Source organism: Polyodon spathula, chromosome 2 (assembly GCF_017654505.1).
Source record: "Polyodon spathula isolate WHYD16114869_AA chromosome 2, ASM1765450v1, whole genome shotgun sequence".
NCBI classification, from domain to species: Eukaryota; Metazoa; Chordata; class Actinopteri; order Acipenseriformes; family Polyodontidae; genus Polyodon; species Polyodon spathula.
The window spans coordinates 19,122,796-19,142,381 of record NC_054535.1 but is presented as its reverse complement, the minus strand read 5'-3'; the positions used below and the strand labels follow the sequence as shown (position 1 = coordinate 19,142,381).

The 19,586-nt window shown below is 37.0% G+C and overlaps 1 protein-coding gene across 1 annotated transcript in view; it reads right to left on the bottom strand.

Moving 5' to 3' along the window:
* LOC121331095 (programmed cell death protein 4-like) overlaps positions 1-19,586 on the bottom strand; it is a 32,748-nt gene that overhangs the window by 2,269 nt on the left and 10,893 nt on the right. The window contains exons 5-11 of the mRNA XM_041278269.1: positions 18,056-18,169; positions 15,037-15,258; positions 14,085-14,182; positions 6,858-6,972; positions 4,662-4,769; positions 2,640-2,750; positions 814-953 (exon numbers count right to left, since the gene is read on the bottom strand). Coding sequence (XP_041134203.1) covers positions 814-953; positions 2,640-2,750; positions 4,662-4,769; positions 6,858-6,972; positions 14,085-14,182; positions 15,037-15,258; positions 18,056-18,169 — 908 coding nt within the window. The remainder of the gene's footprint in view (positions 1-813; positions 954-2,639; positions 2,751-4,661; positions 4,770-6,857; positions 6,973-14,084; positions 14,183-15,036; positions 15,259-18,055; positions 18,170-19,586) is intronic.

The window sequence follows — 19,586 nt, the reverse complement described above, 5'->3', positions numbered from 1 at the left end:
GTTAGAATTGATAACTCAAGTATAATGCAAGTAACCACCCAGCTGCCCATTTGTTTTAGCAATTTCTATGTTAAAAATGCTCTTTATTTTGCTATATATTGGACAGTTTTCAAAACAATTTATGCTATATTTGTTTTAAATACACACTTATTGCGATTATGATAAAGGAAAATACAGTATTTAACAATTTTTACAATGGCAGCATTATACAAGTATAAATAACATTTTTTTTTTCACAATGGCAGTATTAGTATAGCCTTATAATACTCGTGCAGGTATATCACTTTTAGTACTGGTTTATACAATTGCTCAACATGCTGACAAGTAGCATAAAAAAAGGATGATTGGAATAGTTGTGCGTAGAGCACAGTGCAACATTAATGCTGTTTTGTTTGGTTTCTCCTGCTGATCAAACACTGGAGCACCATCTTGTGGGAATATTCTTTTAAGAGTCGTTCAGAACGTCTCTTGGAAGAAGTATGGACAGATATTAGTATCAGCATGTGCCAAAGTTACAGTTCTAGAGCAAATATAAACCCATGCTCCTATATTTTGAGGGTGTATTTATGTGAAGGAGAGATTAAGCATAACACCACTTTAGACCAAGCATAATCAAAAATACTAAACTTACAATGAATTATCTGGGGTCGGTCAGACATAAAAATGTAAAATACATTGTGTATGAAACCATAATTTCCCCGTCATAATCCAAGGTTACCATGTGTACACATACACATATACAGTACATTACTACAATGAAACCCCACAAGATACACTGGTCCCAGTCCATAAGAAAGCGTGTTGGATGCTCACCTAGAAGGACAGGCATCTCTAAGCTGTTTGGTTATGACAGTCTCCTGGAAACAGAGATCCACAAACATCTCCATGATGGTGTGGGCATGAGGGACATCCAGGTTAATGTCAGGCAGCTCATCATACACACGCTGGAATCCCTTCAAGACGAGGTGTGTATGCGTTAACTTCCTATTATTTATTATATATATATATATATATATATATATATATATATATATATATATATATATATATATATATATATATACACACACACACACACACACACACACACACACACACACACAGAGTACTGTGCAAAAGTTTTAGGCAGGTGTGAAAAAATGCTGTAAAGTAAGAATGCTTTCAAAAATAGACATGTTAATAGATTATATTAATCAATTAACAAAATGCAAAGTGAGTGAACAGAAGAAAAATCTACATCAAATCAATATTTGGTGTGACCACCCTTTGCCTTCAACACAGCATCAATTCTTCTAGGTACACTTGTACACAGCTTTTGAAGGAACTCGGCAGGTAGGTTGGCCCAAACATCTTGGAGAACTAACCACAGTTCTTCTGTGGATTTAGGCAGCCTCAGTTGCTTCTCTCTCCATGTAATCCCAGGCAGAATCGATGATGTTGAGATCAGGGCTCTGTGGGGGCCATACCATCACTTCCAGGACTCCTTGTTCTTCTTTACGCTGAAGATAGTTCTTAATGACTTTCACTGTATGTTTGGGGTCGTTGTCATGCACAAGAATAAATTAGGGGCCAATCAGATGCCTTCCTGATGGTATTGCATGATGGATAAGTATCTGCCTGTACTTCTCAGCATTGAGGAGACCATTAATTCTGACCAAATCCCCAACTCCTTTTGCAGAAATGCAGCCCCAAACTTGCAAGGAACCTCCACCATGCTTCACTGTTGCCGGCAGACACTCATTCGTGTACCATTCTCCAGCCCTTCGGCGAACAAACTGCCTTCTGCTACAGCCAAATATTTCAAATTTTGACTCATTGGTCTAGAGCACCTGCTGTCATTTTTCTGCACCCCACTTCCTGTGTTTTCGTGCATAGTTGAGTCGCTTAGCCTTGTTTCCACGTCAGAGGTATGGCTTTTAGCCTTGTTTCCACGTCAGAGGTATGGCTTGTAAGTCTTCCATGAAGGCCACTTCTGACCAGACTTCTCCGGACAGTAGATGGGTGTAACAGGGTCCCACTGTTTTCTGCCAATTCTGAGCTGATGGCACTGCTGGACATCTTCCGATTTCAAAGGGAAGGAAGCGTGGTGTGTTTTTCATCTGCTGCAGTAAGTTTCCTTGGCTGACCGCTGCGTCTACGGTCCTCAACGTTGCCCGTTTCTTTGTGCTTCTTCAAAAGAGCTTGGACAGCACATCTGGAAACCCCTGTCTGCCTTGAAATTTCTGCCTGGGAGAGACCTTGCTGATAAAGGCAGTAAAACTACCTTGTGTCTTGTTGCTGTGCTCAGTCTTGCCATGGTGTATGACTTTTGACAGTAAAGTTAATTGATAAATATAAACTATTAACATGTCTATTTTTGAAAGCATTCTTACTTTACAGCATTTTTTCACACTTGCCTAAAACTTTTGCACAGTACTGTGTATATATATATATATATATATATATATATATATATTTTTTTTTTTTTTCCCTGAAAAAGTTGACCATTTAAAAAAAAGTTTTGTTCTCAATTCCGTGAAAAAAGATATACGAGTACCAACAGAACTTAAATTCAGTTCTCGTTGATGACATTTAGGTGCTCAGACACAAAACATTTACTCCTGTGTTAAAACTATTTCATGAAAGCACACTGCACTCACTCTGTTCATCTGGTCAATGGTGATGAGCCCGGTTTCCCAGAACACTTTCAGTAGCTTCACCATCATCTTCACAGCTGTCTCTCCACTGGACTCCAGAACCATCACCACAGCCTGATCAGAGGAAAAAAAAAACAACTAACTAAACAATAACAAAACATGGGCTCTTGGCCAGGTTTTTTTTTGTTTGTTTGTTTCTGACAACTGTGGCCCAAAATAAATACATATACTGAGAAATAGCAGCAGGTCTGGCGAAGGTCTGTGCAACCCCCATCACAGCAGAAACCAGGACCATTCTTCTCCAATCCCTACCCCTCGCAGGAACCTGTCCCGGTGCCAGCCTCACCTCACACCTGGCATTGTCTGGGAAAGTTGTCTCTCAAGCACTGTAGAAAAGAGAGATCTGTGCAAGCCCCTCTGCACTTTTTGATTATAGCTGATCTGTTACACACGTTTTACATCTGAAGTTTCAAATAAAGACTGTTTTAATTATTTGCGGTCCCTGTAATTTAGTTTTTTTTTTTAAAAGGAACAAAATGTTCTGAATAATTACAAACAATTTACATAGTGTACTTATATAACAAATTATTATTATTATTATTTAATTTGCAGTAGTAGTATTTGTACAAGGCTAATTTGAAAAAAAATTATATGTTAACTGCAATTTTATACAGTAGATGTTTTTTCTCCAGTATTCCTGTGGCTGCTTAGACTATTTTAACTAAAAATAAAAAGTACTGTGTACACAACACATTCTCAACTCAAGACCCACTTATTCTCTCCCGCTTTCCATGCTCTTTAAGCCTGACATCTGCTATCAGCTGCTGCTACTATTTCACGTATTATGTTACTATCATGTATTCTGCACTTTCTACTGTATTTAATGTACTATTTCATGTATTATGCACTTTCCAATGTATTTAGTGTACTATTTCATGTATTATGCTATTATCATGGGCTATGTACTTTCCACTGTATTTAATGTATTATGCAATGTTTTTTTGTTTTTTATACTGTATATCATGTATTATGCATTTCTCTGTATTTGAAGTATTATGGATTTCCTTGTATTTACTGCATCTTGTAAAGCGCTTTGTGATGGTGGTCCACTATGAAAGGCTCTATATAAAATGAAGATAGACAGATTGATTGATTGACTGTTATGCAAGCATAGTTTAAAAGGTCACACTAGGAGCTATTTTAATTAACGTGCCATAGCCTGCAGTGATAGGAGACTGCTGAGAAGTAAATAGTTGCTGGTTTCCTTTCTCATGCTATGTAGGTAGGGACAGAATATATAAGGCTTTTTGAGAATGTTAACAACTCACAGTTCAGGCTCCAGACACACAAGAAGCAATCTCCTCCAGTCCACCTGACTGTCCATATTGGAAAGAGTAATACCTTTTTTTTTTTTTTTTTTTTTTTTTATGTATGCATATGGCTTAATATAATAGACCCTGTTATATTAGTAAATAATAAAGACTGTTAACATTGCATCCTTTTGTGACATTTTGTTTATTGTCGATCACATTCGGGCAAAACCCTTAGAATCTTACAAAGTGAATGTATCCTTCCACAGCACTGCACACTGACTTCCTGCGCAGCAGCTGTCAGGATCCCCCCTGACCCCACTGTATAGTGCAATGTAAAAGCAAAGGCAGTTTCAGATTTCAGGTCAGACACCTCCTCTGCAGTGTGGCAGCAAGCTAAATGGACGACACCAGCCTGGTTGAATTTGGAACCCTCAATAAAAATGTTAAAGAAAGTTGTTACGCTAATTAGAGTTTAATACATGCCATTTTTCATGCTCTGTTGCTCCAATATTGAGCTGTTTAAATCTCTCTTCCATATCTGGCTAGCAGTTATACTATATTCTACATGCAGAAGTACAGTATTTGATTTATGATACTGCATACTACAGGACGAGGTTGCATCATCTTTTAGGAATGAGAAAATCAAAAGACCATACCTATGCAGTCCACAGTACCAGTCAATGAACAAAAATAAATTTAAAGTAGTCCCAACCTCGTAGACAAGTTCATGGTGAAAGTGAGGCACTTCGAGATCACACAGGCAGCGCTCTGCCTCAGACACCTCCCCTGACAGCAGGTACTCCTTAAGCAGCAGGTTCACCTGAAACAGAAGCAGTGCTCTGCATGAACAGCAGGGGGAGACAGACAGCGCTGACCCCAACCCAATTACACTGATCAGCTGTGATTGGACAGCCACAACAGTACTACGCCCTTCTCATTAAATAAGGCTGTATTTTATTTTATTTTTTCACAGTAAAAAAAAAAAAGCTTCTTTTACAGTATTTCACAGTCCAAAAAAATTGGCGTTTCAAAATATTTCATGATTTAACATAGTACTTATAAAGCAGAAAAAAATAGCTTTGTCTCATTCAAAATGGATCTTTTTTTCTAGTTAGTATACAAATGCAAACCTAAGAAACGGTAAATACTAAATTCTACAATATTTCATTTTTTTTATGTCCATCTTCTAAAAGACATTCTATTTGCACCACAAAAGAATTATCAAACAAGATAAAAAAACAACTGGAAAAACAGACATGTTTCCTTCCCGTGCTGGACAGAGTGATCTACAGCTGAAATATTTCTGATCTTTGATGCAGCTGGTGTCTTTTTCGTTGAAGACATTTTAAAGAAAGCATGCAGCTCTAAGCTGGATGCCAGGTTCCGAAATGCAAATGGCAAATGCAACAAGGTAAATGTTTGCTGTATGTGATAAAAATATGCATATTTACATTATTCTTTCAGAAATGGGAATTTTCACCAGGAAACACGTATTGCATGGCAATGGGCAAAATGAATGGAAATCATGAACATCTGTGAAGAAAATACAACCTTAAGGCTGCTCTACTGCTATATAGAACCTATACTTTTGATAAGTATCTTTCACACCACAGGCGACACTGCAATGACACTAAATACATAGAATTGAACCCTATTTTTTGCTTTGTCTTGTGACAACTAGAGAATTGACCAATCAGAGAACAGCTTCAACGCACGTGGTCCAGCAGGGTGAAGTCGTATCCCAAATGACGGAGGAAAAAAATAATATTTGCCATAGAAAAATACCCAGAGTTTTAATGACAAAGATTATCACAACTATAAAGATACAGATTTGAAAAACAATATACGGGAGCCCATTTTGAAGGAACTGGATAAGCCTGGTATGTTGCCATATATGTTGAAATACCGTGAGGGAAGGCACTCATAATTACTACATCATGTTGACAAATATGTACCAGTCTTGATCATAGTTTCTTCAATAGCAATTTTTTAATAGGTTTTATTGATCTGGCAGTTTTCCAATTTGTCGCATCACCACTGTGTGAGTTCTAGTGTGTATGGTCATGTCACTGTGAAAGTGTCTTGCCAGCCAATGAACAAATCACATTGCATCTCGTGTGTGGCAGCCTTTACTCATAAGGACTAATGGCACGTATACTCTGAGAATAGAAAGCACCAGTGAAGAACAATGGGCAGGCATCTCCTGGCTCCAATTAATATCTAAAATAGCTTGGTTTTGGTGGATGCTTTAAACTTGATTCAAGTTTTTTCCTTATTAAGAATGTGACCCCTGCCCATGATCACAACACACACCTGGAGGTTTGTAGGAATCATAAAAAGTCAGAACATAATAGAACTTTAAACTGTAGGGTGCTTACTGATCCTAATTCCCAGCTTTAATCCGCAGTCGTGTACTATTTAAAAATACATCAATATATTGCATTTCTTCAAGTCAACTTCAACACCAGAAATCTAGAGACAGCTAATCTGTACATTTAAAAATAAATAAATCAAGTATCCAGAAACACTGAGCACAGAAAGTAATGTGATATGGGGAAGGTTGTTCTTAAAAATAATAAATAAAAAGAAGTACTGACTGAGTGCACGAATGTGATTTTAAATTGTATCTTGCTAAAGGTGTGTCTTTCTTTCCCTACGGCAGAGTGTTCTTTAGAGTGAAAAACTGCGTGGGAAGACAGGAAGTGACACAAGCTGGCAATCTACTGCTGAAACAGTTATGCAACTGACTGCACTGAAAGCACACAGAAGCTTACTTAAGGGATCCAGCTTCCAGCCCAACTGGCTGCTCTGCAGAAAATAGGCTACACTTGTGATCATGACTCACCAAGGACACAAATGCACCTGTATTTAACAAGCTGCAGTTGTGGGCTTCACGCCTTGCTCCTACCTCTCTGATGAGATGCCTCACAGGCCTCTGTCCTCCCCCCACGCCCCACACGTTGTCCAGTCGCATGATTTCTCTCTTCATAGACAGCAGCACTGCAGCACGGTCCAGGGCAGCTCTGCATTAAAAAAGAAAACATGCAAGTCTGTGACAAACGCCCACTATAAGCACAAAAATGTAACAGTGACAAACTGACACATACCTGCTACACCAGTGGCTTCCAAACATTTCTAAACTGTACCCCTTCCAGAGTTTTCCCGCTCACGTACCCCTGTAAAATGTCTGCTCTACTGAATAGTACCACAATTGCAATAAATGGCTGAATAACCTGGTTAACAAAGTGTATTTATTTTCTGTTTATTTAATAATAATTTGTGTCACAACAGTTTGGGACTGACAAAATAGCGAGTTTAGGACAATTTCAAACAGTAACGCAAAACGTTTAACTACATAGTCTTTGGATGCACAGAATCAAAAGACAGTATTTGGGAATCTCTTTGGAAATGCATTTATTCACTTTCTATTCAGCAAAGTTATTATAAATAATCCAAAATAGTCTGTACTGTAAATTTTTATCACGTTGCCATTTATATCTATCATCTGTACTATACTTTTATAATTAATAAAATACAGACTGTAAATCTAATGGCAATGTGTATGTATTCATTCTTTAATGTATTTATATTTCAGTGAGAGTAGTGCAGGGAAAGATGCCATACCACGAAAAAAAAAAAAATCCATTAGGATCACTGTGCTTCACACACTGCTTTATCCCCTGCAATGCCAACCCCACTTAATGACATTTTACATTTGTGTTCTCCCTCTGCGAGGGATGTGAAGTTTCAGTAAATTCAAACAATAAACATGTTGCATCTTTTGAAGTGTAAAGTCATTTCCCAAAACTTTCAGAGATTTATACTGGATTACGACCCTGACTGAAGATGTCATTAACAAAGGGGGCCGGTTGTACTAACGAGGTCAAAAAATAGGTCACGTTTTACTAAACATTTTAAAAACTAATAAACAATTACCACAATGAACATTATCGTAATATGTTACTTAAAACCTAATAACACAACATATTCATAATAAAATTGAGTTCTTATCTATAAACAGTAACACGTTTAAAGCTTGGGACCCTGTTTGTAGTGTCACCAACGGTTCTGGCATGTCCCTTTTCTGCTAGAAATCAATAGATCATTTTGCATGGAAGGCCGCGGTTGCAAGGGTGTGCGGTTCTGTGATGGACCCAGATTCAGTTAAAATGTGTTTGCCCACTGACAATGGGAATGAGAATGTAGAAATGTGAGCCCAGCTAACAAGATTTAAGTTTTTGCAAGTATCAGGCTATTAAAGTCTATCACCCACACCTGTGAGCAGAAACTGAACCCAAGACTGTGACAGCTACTGGAAGCAGGCTGATCTTTGGGATACAAATTGAACATTTGTGAAACTGCAACAAATATTGTAATTACTGTAATGTGTTTTAAGTAATTTAAAACCAGTAGAAAATATTATTAGCAGATCTGTGTAAGGCCTGTGTGAGAAGTCATTGCATTGAAGGTCAGACTGGCCTGCTGAAAGTTCCAAACCTCACTTAATCAGGCAAAAGCATCTTTAATTAGCCTCAAAACATTCTGATCCAGCGAGAGCAGAATGGCAGAATCTGTGGAGCACAGTTAATATGCCAGAAGCAATCGAACTACGTTCAATTATAGTAAGAAAAAACAAAAGTATTTAAATAAATAAGAAACCTAATATAATAAGTGAATGAGCAGCCCTAAGTTTTAATATTCAAGGCTGCATTTACCGCTAAGCAAAAAAATTAACCTCTTGCCTTCTGTGTATATCAATGAAGTAAAATACAATTGCAATTTATAAAAGAGACTGGTATATTGAAGTATCTGAATTAAAAAGTTATGTTATAAAATCATTTAAAGTTAAACTGTTATACAACTAACATTATTATTGTTAAAAGAACATATTACAGTTAAAAACTAAAGTTCAGTACTATCGAACACTGTCAGAATATTGCAATAACTGTACTGTGTTTTGAAGAAAATAAAACCAGCATAAATAATACTGCAGCAAATTATGAACAGGTTACAATGATTTGAACTAAGAAAACTGAACAAGTGTTAATGTTAGAAAAAAAGCTTGTCTGCGTGCCTTTGTTATTAGAGTGTATAAAGTCTTGGAAGCCGTTCAGACTTAAAAATAGGGTCTTCCCTATTTTGAAAGTAATAAAGACTATTGCGTGTGGAAGCCTGTGGCCTTGGCAGAAGCAGGCACCGCATTTGATTGGCTGAAAGTGCAGCCGCGGCTTTTGGAGAGCTAGACATGGAAGCTAGGCATTGCAAATCAGCAAAAACAAAAAGGGTAACAGAACGATGTTTGAAACTAAAAAGACCTTTGATTTTATTTGATTGTGTTCTTACTAAGCATAGAGGTTTCAAATTAAAAAAAAAAAAAAAAAAAAAAAAAGTCTTCTGATCTATTAATAGTGACAAAACTCTCTGAAAAGAAATAATGTTTTAAGTACTTTGATCTAATAAGAAATATAATATGTAAACTAGTGTGTGTTTAAGGCTCTACTGTAGCAAGCATTTCATTTAATCAATTTAAGAATTAGTTCAGTTTCTCTAACTAAACAAATGTTAGACATTACAATATCCATTAAAGAATACACGTTTAGTTTATATAAAGGTTTTACTACAATAAAAAAAAAAAAACAGATGAACTGTTAAGTTTGAAATAACAGAATAATGCAGACAGTATTTAATAAACTTTATTATACAGTAAACTTGCTGAAGGAATATAACTCTTTGTGACCTTGTCCTTTGCCTGCTTGTAATAGAAGCAGTGTTGGAGATGACAAATTGGTGTTGGCTCTTAAAAGCGGGATTTGCCAACCTTGAATGAGAGCCAACGGAAGGTGCTTTAAGAAAGACAGGAGTATGTATCGCATTCAATTATAACAGTGACAGCTGGGTTATAAAAATTAGGATGTAAGCTTTTTTTTTTTTTATTATTATTATCTGAAAAGATACCGGCCCAGGTGTCTCTTGAAATCAGCCAAAAAATGACTTAATGCAGTGAATCTGGAAAAGTGCTTATAGTGGCTTTTCATATCAATTAAAAAACAAGCCTTGGCAAGTAAACAGGGTGTCTGAAACTTGCTTGTTCAGGTGACTTTTTAGAAACAGGGAGATAGAGATCAGGCTTGGTCCAAGCACGGCACAAGTTAATATAAAGCTATTATATTTAACATGTTTATTATAGCCTGAATTTAAATGAAAATAACTGGATTTGCTGTATGATAGTGGTTTTATTCAAAGGCTTATAATAAACTCCTACACTCTTTGCCAACACACATTTGTTCATGAAGTTAAACTGACCCACTGACAACACAATGAAAAGGTAACATAATATGCAGCTAAGAGGGACATATTTGTTTTGATCCCAGGTTAATATAATTAAATAGATCTGGTGTTACATATTAAAAAAACCTCTCATGTATACACATACTTGTACTGTATTTGGCAGCAAGGACCCTGTGAACTCCAGTTCACCTCATTTTAGGGAAAGGAGGGGTGGAAGATATTGAATAAGCTCACATTCAATTAGTTTATATATATATATATATATATATATATATATATATATATATATATATATATATATATATATATATATATATAAGAGTTGACCAGATCCTCCTAGAATATATCATTAACTCAAAGATAAGAACTATAAAGGCAGATTGATGATCAGATTTAATTGGGACTCCTGATGTATTCAATGGAGGGAAAATCCTATAAAAACCAAGGTAAAACACCAGTCAACTACCGCTCGACTTACTAACTACAAGTTGTGTGGTCCATGCTCTGAAGATCTCTGAAAAACCGATTGATGTTTGATCGTATTCACAAATCTCTGCCTTTTGAAGATCGTTTTTATTTTTCATATGTCCTACACTACTCTTCATATACTGGAAGGTAAGCACATATTTGAATTTAATATCTCTTTTGTATTGGATGCATTGCTATAAAAGGTATGAGATTTATATTTTAGCTGTAGAGAGTGATACATTGATTGTTCTAGAACGTAGCGGTGGGCGTTTTAGCTTTTTGCATTTTATTGCCTGAAGGCTAAGCATATGACAACCATTGTATTACTGTATTGAAATACTAATGCTGTTAAACCTGTCAAGGCACTGGAAATGTCCAGGCTGCCTATTAGCAGAGATCCAAAGTGGCTTGCAACCACTTGATACATTATACTGCACTACTACTGCTCTGATTCGTTAAAACTTCAAATAAAACGAGTGTGTCATTTTCTTTAATATTAAAAAGTTGCCTGGACATATAGCACGCACAGTGCACGAACAAAACCACTTACAGGAGTTTAAAACATCTCTGTCCTCGTTAAGCGTCTCCCCTGGGTTTAAGAGTATGCTCAGAGCATATATATAAGTGTGAGCGAATCTGACAGTAGCTTGTTGTTGTTTACATTATCGTCAGCACATTAAGTGATTGAAAGCTGAAATTACTTTTTTTTTTTAAAAACGCACTTTTCTTATACCAATACAGTATTGGTAAGCGATAATCAGTTAGCTTGAAAACCAGACTTTAATCACTGATAATAGGTGCACAGGCGGCGATTCCTTGAGTGCTCCAGGGCTCAAGCACCAATGGGGGAAAATAAGGCCCTGCACAGTGCAAATAAATCACCCGTTCTGTCAAATTATAGTGTGGATGCTTCACAAGCAGAATTGTTATTGCAGCGTTTAAAAATATAAAATACATTTATACAAAGTCTCCCAGCATCTGCATTTCCCTTGTTTTTCTTTTGTCTTTGTTATGCTCTCATTAGTGTCTAAACCTAGTAGATACAGTGTCTGTCAGTTCTGGCAGATTGTATTGTACTTGTTCAAGCATTTTTCCCCCACTGACAATTAATAAAAAAATAGCCAGCTAGCTAACAATTTCATCCCGAGGGCTACACTGAAACATACGGTCTTTAAATTGGGGCTTTAGTGAAGACTGCATTAATTATTTGTAGACAGCAATTCATAGCCAGCCAGCATTTTTGTAAATTGCAACACATGTACAATAAAATAAACATTTTATTTGTATCATCGGTGTCAATTTCAGGTGGAGCTTCCTGGTCTACAAGGTAACACAGCTGAGAGAATGTTTTCCTCTGTCATCCCACCTCGTGCTGTCAGTTTCTCAGCACACAGTACAGTAGTCGCTCAAACAAGGTGCAAACAGGTGATTAAATTGATCTGTATGAGTGTTTAAGAAGGTGTTTTTTTTTTAAAAATAAATGTATATCTAAATTTATAATGGTGTTTATTTTTTAGCAAAATAAAATCTAAGCCTATTTTTAGGGACCCCAACAGTTGTTGTTTCCAACTTAGGCACTTCACATAAGGACTAGTAAGTTTACATTAGGACTAGTAGCACAATATTGTTAGTTTCTAACCCTGATATAACTAAGTGTGACAGCCTCCATATACCCACAGATAGGGTTACCAGATGTCCTGGGAAAACCGGGACAGTCCTAGTTTTTCAGCATTAAATTTTTGTCCTGGTTGGAACGGCAACATTTTTAAATCGTCCCGGTTTTTCTACTATGTTCACATTTTTCTTTAAAAAAGTACAAAACTGTAGTTGTGTGCTCAGATGGTTATCAGTAATGGATTAGTGCTAATGCCATTTTTGTTTCATTATTCACATTTTGTTTCTCTTCCTAGACCATCTCTAATTTTTTTAAAACTGTATCTTGTTGGTGCCACGAGCCAAGTTAGCATTTTTAGTTGGTCCCAATTGTGTTTTGATAAACAGCCACTTATTTGTATATACATCACATGATTTAAATGGCAATAGCTGATCTAAAACTATCACGGTTTTTCGCTCTGGCAACCCTACCAGCAGATTATTATGCACTCAATAACTTGTGCGAAGCAAAAAACGATCCACCTCAGGAAATGCACCTTTCTTCATTTACAGCAAATATAAAAGTATGCTTCATGTACATTATGTTTCTCAAGCGACCCATTCCAGGGGCCTCCAATCAGATCCATGCCAGTGAAAAAGCACACTGCATGAGAGAGGTATTCGAAGAGGTACCTCAGAGGGGTATCCCAGAGTGCCCCTCAAAATGCAAACTAATCCCTGTGTGAGTGACAGGTCAGCTAACCTTCCCGATGCCTCAGTATCGCCCAGGCAAGACCCCACAGGAAATATGATATTTCACCACACCGGGGCTAAATTAAACTTACTTTGCGTAGGGACAGGCTTCTCTTCAAGGCTGCAGGACTGCTCAACAGATTTGGATGTAAAATGGACTGAATAAATATGTCGCAATAACTGTTACTAAAAAGTTAAATATTCTTCACTGGTAGTTTTGTTTTATTACCCCCCCGTGTACAGTTCTTTAAATTCTTAAATTCTACCCATGTATTATGTTTTTTTTTTCATTGCACTTCACTGCACCCAGAAGGCCTTCCTCTCTCTACAGTACAGACGCCTCAGGCACACAGCAGCTTTCTTGGACGTGTAAGGATTTCTGGCAACAAGCTGCTAATGTTATCGCAGCAGGAGGGAGAAATGTGTATCGAGCCAGTACCTGAAAATTAACTGTAGTCCTTATAAAGGTTTTACCTTATAACCCATATAATATTTTAACACAGTATTTTTTTTTTTTAATAAATAGTTTGCTATTCTTTACCATACCTTGCTCTTCTTTACAATACTTACTTATGCTAGTGACACACTGATGTGACAGTAGGTCTCTATCCACAAAACTGTGTGTTTTGGTTTAAGTGTTGATAAACAAATTTTTTAGATTAAGCATTGCTTTGAAAATTTAAACAGAACATTTGAAAAGGGTTTCAATTACTGTAAACGATTTAAGGCATTTATTGGACAACTAACAAAATAATCAAAGTCACAAAACTGAAAAACTGAGGGCTGGTATATAAAGTGATTGTCACAGAGAGAGAAATTCATGAGTGTCATGAGCACTGTTGATGTTACAATATTTTATTTTAGAGGTTTCTTTCAGAAAACATTTTGCTAATGACACTTCAGAGTGAACAGCTTTGTGAATTCCCCGTGGGATGTTTAAAAACGTTGGCAGGAAAATCTGAGATTGCCGCGAATAGGTTTCAGTGGGATTCATGACTGTCTGACAGGGCCTGCTTTGCAATTCTGTTCTCACCTTGCATGGTCACAGTCCACCCTTCCTTTGTAGCGGTCAAGAAAATTCATTGGAAGAGCATGATCTGCCATTGCCCTGGCGATAAACTGGCCCAGCATCTGAGAAATAAAGAGAGCCGTGTTCAGTGCAGTATATAGAACCTGGCATAGTTACTGCTGAGGCTTACCTTGCAGGTGTAGAGATCTGACTTTTGGTACTGGCACAGAACAATACATGGGAAACACAATGACACAATAAAGCCCAGTATTTGCATACAACTCAGTTATAGCTTTACAGCTTCTTGTGATATCTGCAGCATTGGTTCATTCATCCAGCATTAGATCATGTTGTGATGTTACACTCAAAGTTGGAAGTTGTACCCTGTTGTATCTTGTTTGTAAAATTACTGGTGCATTTGGTTGCTATGCACAATACACATTGCTGATTAAAAAAAAAAACTGTTCAACCACCGGTGGGTGGGTGGGGGGTGGGACCCACCCTGACTGACTTTTAAGTGATAGATAGAACTGGATAAACGGTTGTCTACATATGTAAAACTTTAGTGAATGAATGAATGAATAAATGGAGCAGAGGTGATGTTTATAAATAATGGGTGAAAGAATCCATAACCAACAAAGGAAGAAGTCTTTCCTCACAAATCATACATCAGTAATCTTTCTTTAATTCAGACTTTTTGCTAAAAAACACTATCCGGTTTCACAGACCCCAATTAGCACTCATTTTGGACTACCCAATGTTATTTTATGTAAAGAACTCCAAGATAAGTGCTTATTGTGTCAGTGAAACCAGACTTTTTGCCAAAAAACACCAGCCAACACCGAGCAGTGTTTTGTGACCTCAATGTACAGTAAACAAATACACTTTGTAACACACACAGAATGAAGAAAGCAATTAAATGTGAATATTCTCCTTGCTACTTCTGTATAATTGCATTGCGTTGGGAGAAGGTTACCTGCGGTGCCTCAGGTGTGTCCAGGATCAGGTCAGGAAGGTCCTTCAGCATCTTGTCGAAGGCTCTCGAGATCTCGTCCTCGCTCAGGGCCTTGCCCACGAGGTCAGAGAGCAGTCGTGATGTCAGCTCTCTGTGACTGGCTTTGCCTTCCAGCGCCAGCGACACAGCCAGGGATGAGAACTCAAACTTCTTACTGCCCAGGTTCAGCTCCTTCAAAAGGGCCTGGAAGGAGAATATATTCAGGAAACTCATTAGAAAAAAGTATGGTCACAGAATCTATTTTCTCGGCGATGCCATTTCACTTGTTTTCGCATTGCAAGGCATGTTGCCTTAATTATAGATCATTGTAGAATGTACACCAATTCAGCATGTTTAAAACGTCATTGAAATAACTGAATTAAATCCTGTTGCTTACAGTTTAAGTGGTGAAAGATCCCCTCTGCTAAACAATACTGTATGTTGCTGAAGATCAGACTGAAGCTACAGCATATAGTAAATTCCTTGGACACATTTTTTATTCCAGGAATGGAAACTTGAAACCTCCAAAACCAGACACTCCTGCTTATCAGATATGCTCTTGAGGAACACGCCTTATGAGCCTGCAGCAGCTACTCGGGACACTATTTTGCATGAACTGCATAATGCTTGGTGTGACAGGCCAAAACAGCAGTTTCCCTCTTGCATTCCCACATCTAAATGGTAATAAAACACCCATTATTCTCAAAGGCTTTCTGTTATGATAAAGATGTACAATATATTGTAGACTCTGATATAGCACCATATGCAACATTCCATACGTATCACTGTTCAGAGTTTCCCAGGCCTTAGCCTTCACACACACCAAGACCAAACATTTTGACCTACTTTATATACCTGGCTGTCTAATTACACAGTCCATGCACCTGCAAGGCCACAACATCTAATGCTGGTGTGCACCACAATTGTTTTGCCATTTTAAATTGACAAAGATTTGAAGCAAACAGAATTACGTAACCACAGTAATGTGGACTATTGGGTGAAACAAAGACGCGGTTATGAAAGAAGTAAACATTAAGTTAGGTATAAAACAGGCTTATTTACAGCTCTTCGTTGGAGCAGGAAGACTAAATAAGGACTGCAGTCTGTCTCTCTGTAAAATATTGCCTTATTCGGTATTTTTCATGGTGTCAAAAGTTTTTAACTTAAATCTTGTTGTATTGAGCAAATATTTTGGGTCAATCCACAAAATAACACTCATATAACTCAATAAATGTCCCAATTTATGTATCATCATAGGTTTATGTCCAGTCAAAAGGATAAAGGTTTATATATATATAATATATATTTATATATATTATATATATATATATATATATATATATATATATATATATATATATATATATATATATATATATATATATATATATATATTATATATATATATATATATATAGTGTGCAAAAGTTTTAGGCAGGTGTGAAAAAATGCTGTAAAGTAAGAATGCTTTCAAAAATAGACATGCTAATAGATTATATTTATCAATTAACTAAATGCAAAGTGAGTGAAAAGAAAAATCTACATCAAATCCATATTTGGTGTGACCACCCTTTGCCTTCAAAACAGCATCAACTCTTCTAGGTACACTTGTACACAGCTTTTGAAGGAACTCGGCAGGTAGGTTGGCCCAAACATCTTGGAGAACTAACCACAGTTCTTCTGTGGATTTAGGCAGCCTCAGTTGCTTCTCTTTCTTCATGTAATCCAAGACAGACTCGATGATGTTGAGATCAGGACTCTGTGAGGACCATACCATCACTTCCAGGACACCTTGCTCTTCTTTACGCTGAAGACAGTTCATAATGACTTTCACTGTATGTTTGGGGTCGTTGTCATGCTGCAGAAGAAATTTGGGGCCAATCAGATGCCTTCCTGATGGTATTGCATGATGGATAAGTATCTGCCTGTACTTCTCAGCATTGAGGAGACCATTAATTCTGACCAAAAATGCAGAAATGCAGCCCCAAACTTGCAAGGAACCTCCACCATGCTTCACTGTTGCCGGCAGACACTCATTCGTGTACCGCTCTCCAGCCCTTCGGTGAACAAACTGCCTTCTGCTACAGCCAAATATTTCAAATTGTGACTCATCAGTCCAGAGCACCTGCTGCCATTTTTCTGCACCCCACTTCCTGTGTTTTCGTGCATAGTTGAGTCGCTTAGCCTTGTTTCTACGTCGGAGGTATGGCTTTTTGGACGCAAGTCTTCCATGAAGGCCACTTCTGACCAGACTTCTCCGGACAGTAGATGGGTGTAACAGGGTCCCACTGTTTTCTCCCAATTCTGAGCTGATGGCACTGCTGGACATCTTCCGATTTCAAAGGGAAGGAAGCATGGTGTGTTTTTCATCTGCTGCAGTAAGTTTCCTTGGCTGACCGCTGCGTCTACGGTCCTCAACGTTGCCCGTTTCTTTGTGCTTCTTCAAAAGAGCTTGGACAGCACATCTGGAAACCCCTGTCTGCCTTGAAATTTCTGCCTGGGAGAGACCTTGCTGATGCAGTAAAACTACCTTGTGTCTTGTTGCTGTGCTCAGTCTTGCCATGGTGTATGACTTTTGACAGTAAACTGTCTTCAGCAACCTCACCTTGTTAACTGAGTTTGGCTGTTCCTCACCCAGTTTTATTCCTCCTACACAGCTGTTTCTGTTTCAGTTAATGATTGTCTTTCAACCTACATATTGAATTGATGATCATTAGAACCTGTTTGGTATAATTCTTTAATCATACACCTGACTATATGCCTACAAAACCCCTGACTTTGTGCAAGTGTACCTAGAAGAACTGGTCACACCAAATATGGATTTGATGTCGATTTTTCTTCTGTTCATTCACTTTGCATTTAGTTAATTGATAAATATAAACTATTAACATGTCTATTTTTGAAAGCATTCTTACTTTACAGCATTTTTTCACACCTGCCTAAAACTTTTGCACAGTACTGTAAAAGTATGTAGAGATTTCTTTTGCAAGGAAATACTTGCCTGAACCTCCTTGGTGTCTCCGTGTTGGAAGTACTCCTGCACAATGGGGTTCACAGTCTTCTCCAGCTGTTCTTCATCCAGTTCAGGGACCACAGTCGCATAAACTGTGTCACCCTTTAACAGAAAAACACAAATTAACTCATTAGACTAGCCTTTATGAAATTGTGCAATGAGGCCAGTAGGAACAAAGGAACACTAGGGGGTGCACCAATAATTTTAGTAAACATGCAAAATATCTGCATTCATAAACAGTAATAAATGATATTAAGCAAATTCTGAGGGCATAAAATAATTAGTTAAGGGAACATTAGTTATAATAACAAGAGTAGGCAATGCTAGTGTAGTGTGGTTAGTAACCAAGTCACTGCAGCAACTCTCAGAGCAAATGTAGTCAAAATACAGCTCTCAGTTTGCTGTGTGCCGCTATAGCTCATATAATATCATCTCTCTCTCTCTCTCTCTCTCTCTCTCTCTCTCTCTCTCTCTCTCTCTCTCTCTCTCTCTCTCTCTCTCTCTCTCTATATATATATATATATATATATAATGTCACCTTTTTGCTTGCCACAGAGGCTCTCACGGGTTCTTCTCCCTTCTGAATCACAACCCAACACACAGGATTCTACTGAAACAGCGCTCACGGGCACTTTTAATAAACACAAAATGAAAAACACAAAAAACAAACACCCAGCTCCTATTTGGAGCACTCACTAAACATAAACAGGAACCTAACTATCACGCAGGACGGCTAAACCGTTTACCTGCCACAAACATTCAAAAACACACCCTCACACAATACCTCGATACGACTGCTCACTCACACAGTCGGGCTCTTCTCTCAGCAGCAGCCTGGAACAGACTGGCTGCCTCTCTTAAATACCCTGCACCTGGCTCTAATTTACAATTACCACCAGGTGCAGGGGATAACTAAACAATAAAACAATTACACAATTAAACCCCATAACACCCAAATGTGCATTCTCACAAGGTTTTTAGCAGGGAAGGATTTTAACCCCCTCCCTGCTATCTCACAATATATATATATATATATATATATACATATATATATATATATATATATATATATATATATATATATATATATATATATATATATATATATATATAATCTATATATGTTTATATATATATGTTTTTGTTAATCTTCTATTGACTCTATATTATATATATATATATATCTATAATATTATATATATATATAATATCATATATATATATATATATATATATATATATATATATATATATATTATATATACACATACACACACATAATATAATACATATATATATATATATATATATATATATATATATATATATATATATATATATATATATATATATATACATACACACACACACTTAAATCTTTCAGGTGCTGCAAACACTACTGCTTGTTTCACAGACCCTGATTAGCTCTAATTTTGGATTATTATACCTAAACAATCATGGAATAGTCCAAGATTAGTACTAATCAGGGTTTGTGAAACTAGTTGTATAGGCTTGAATT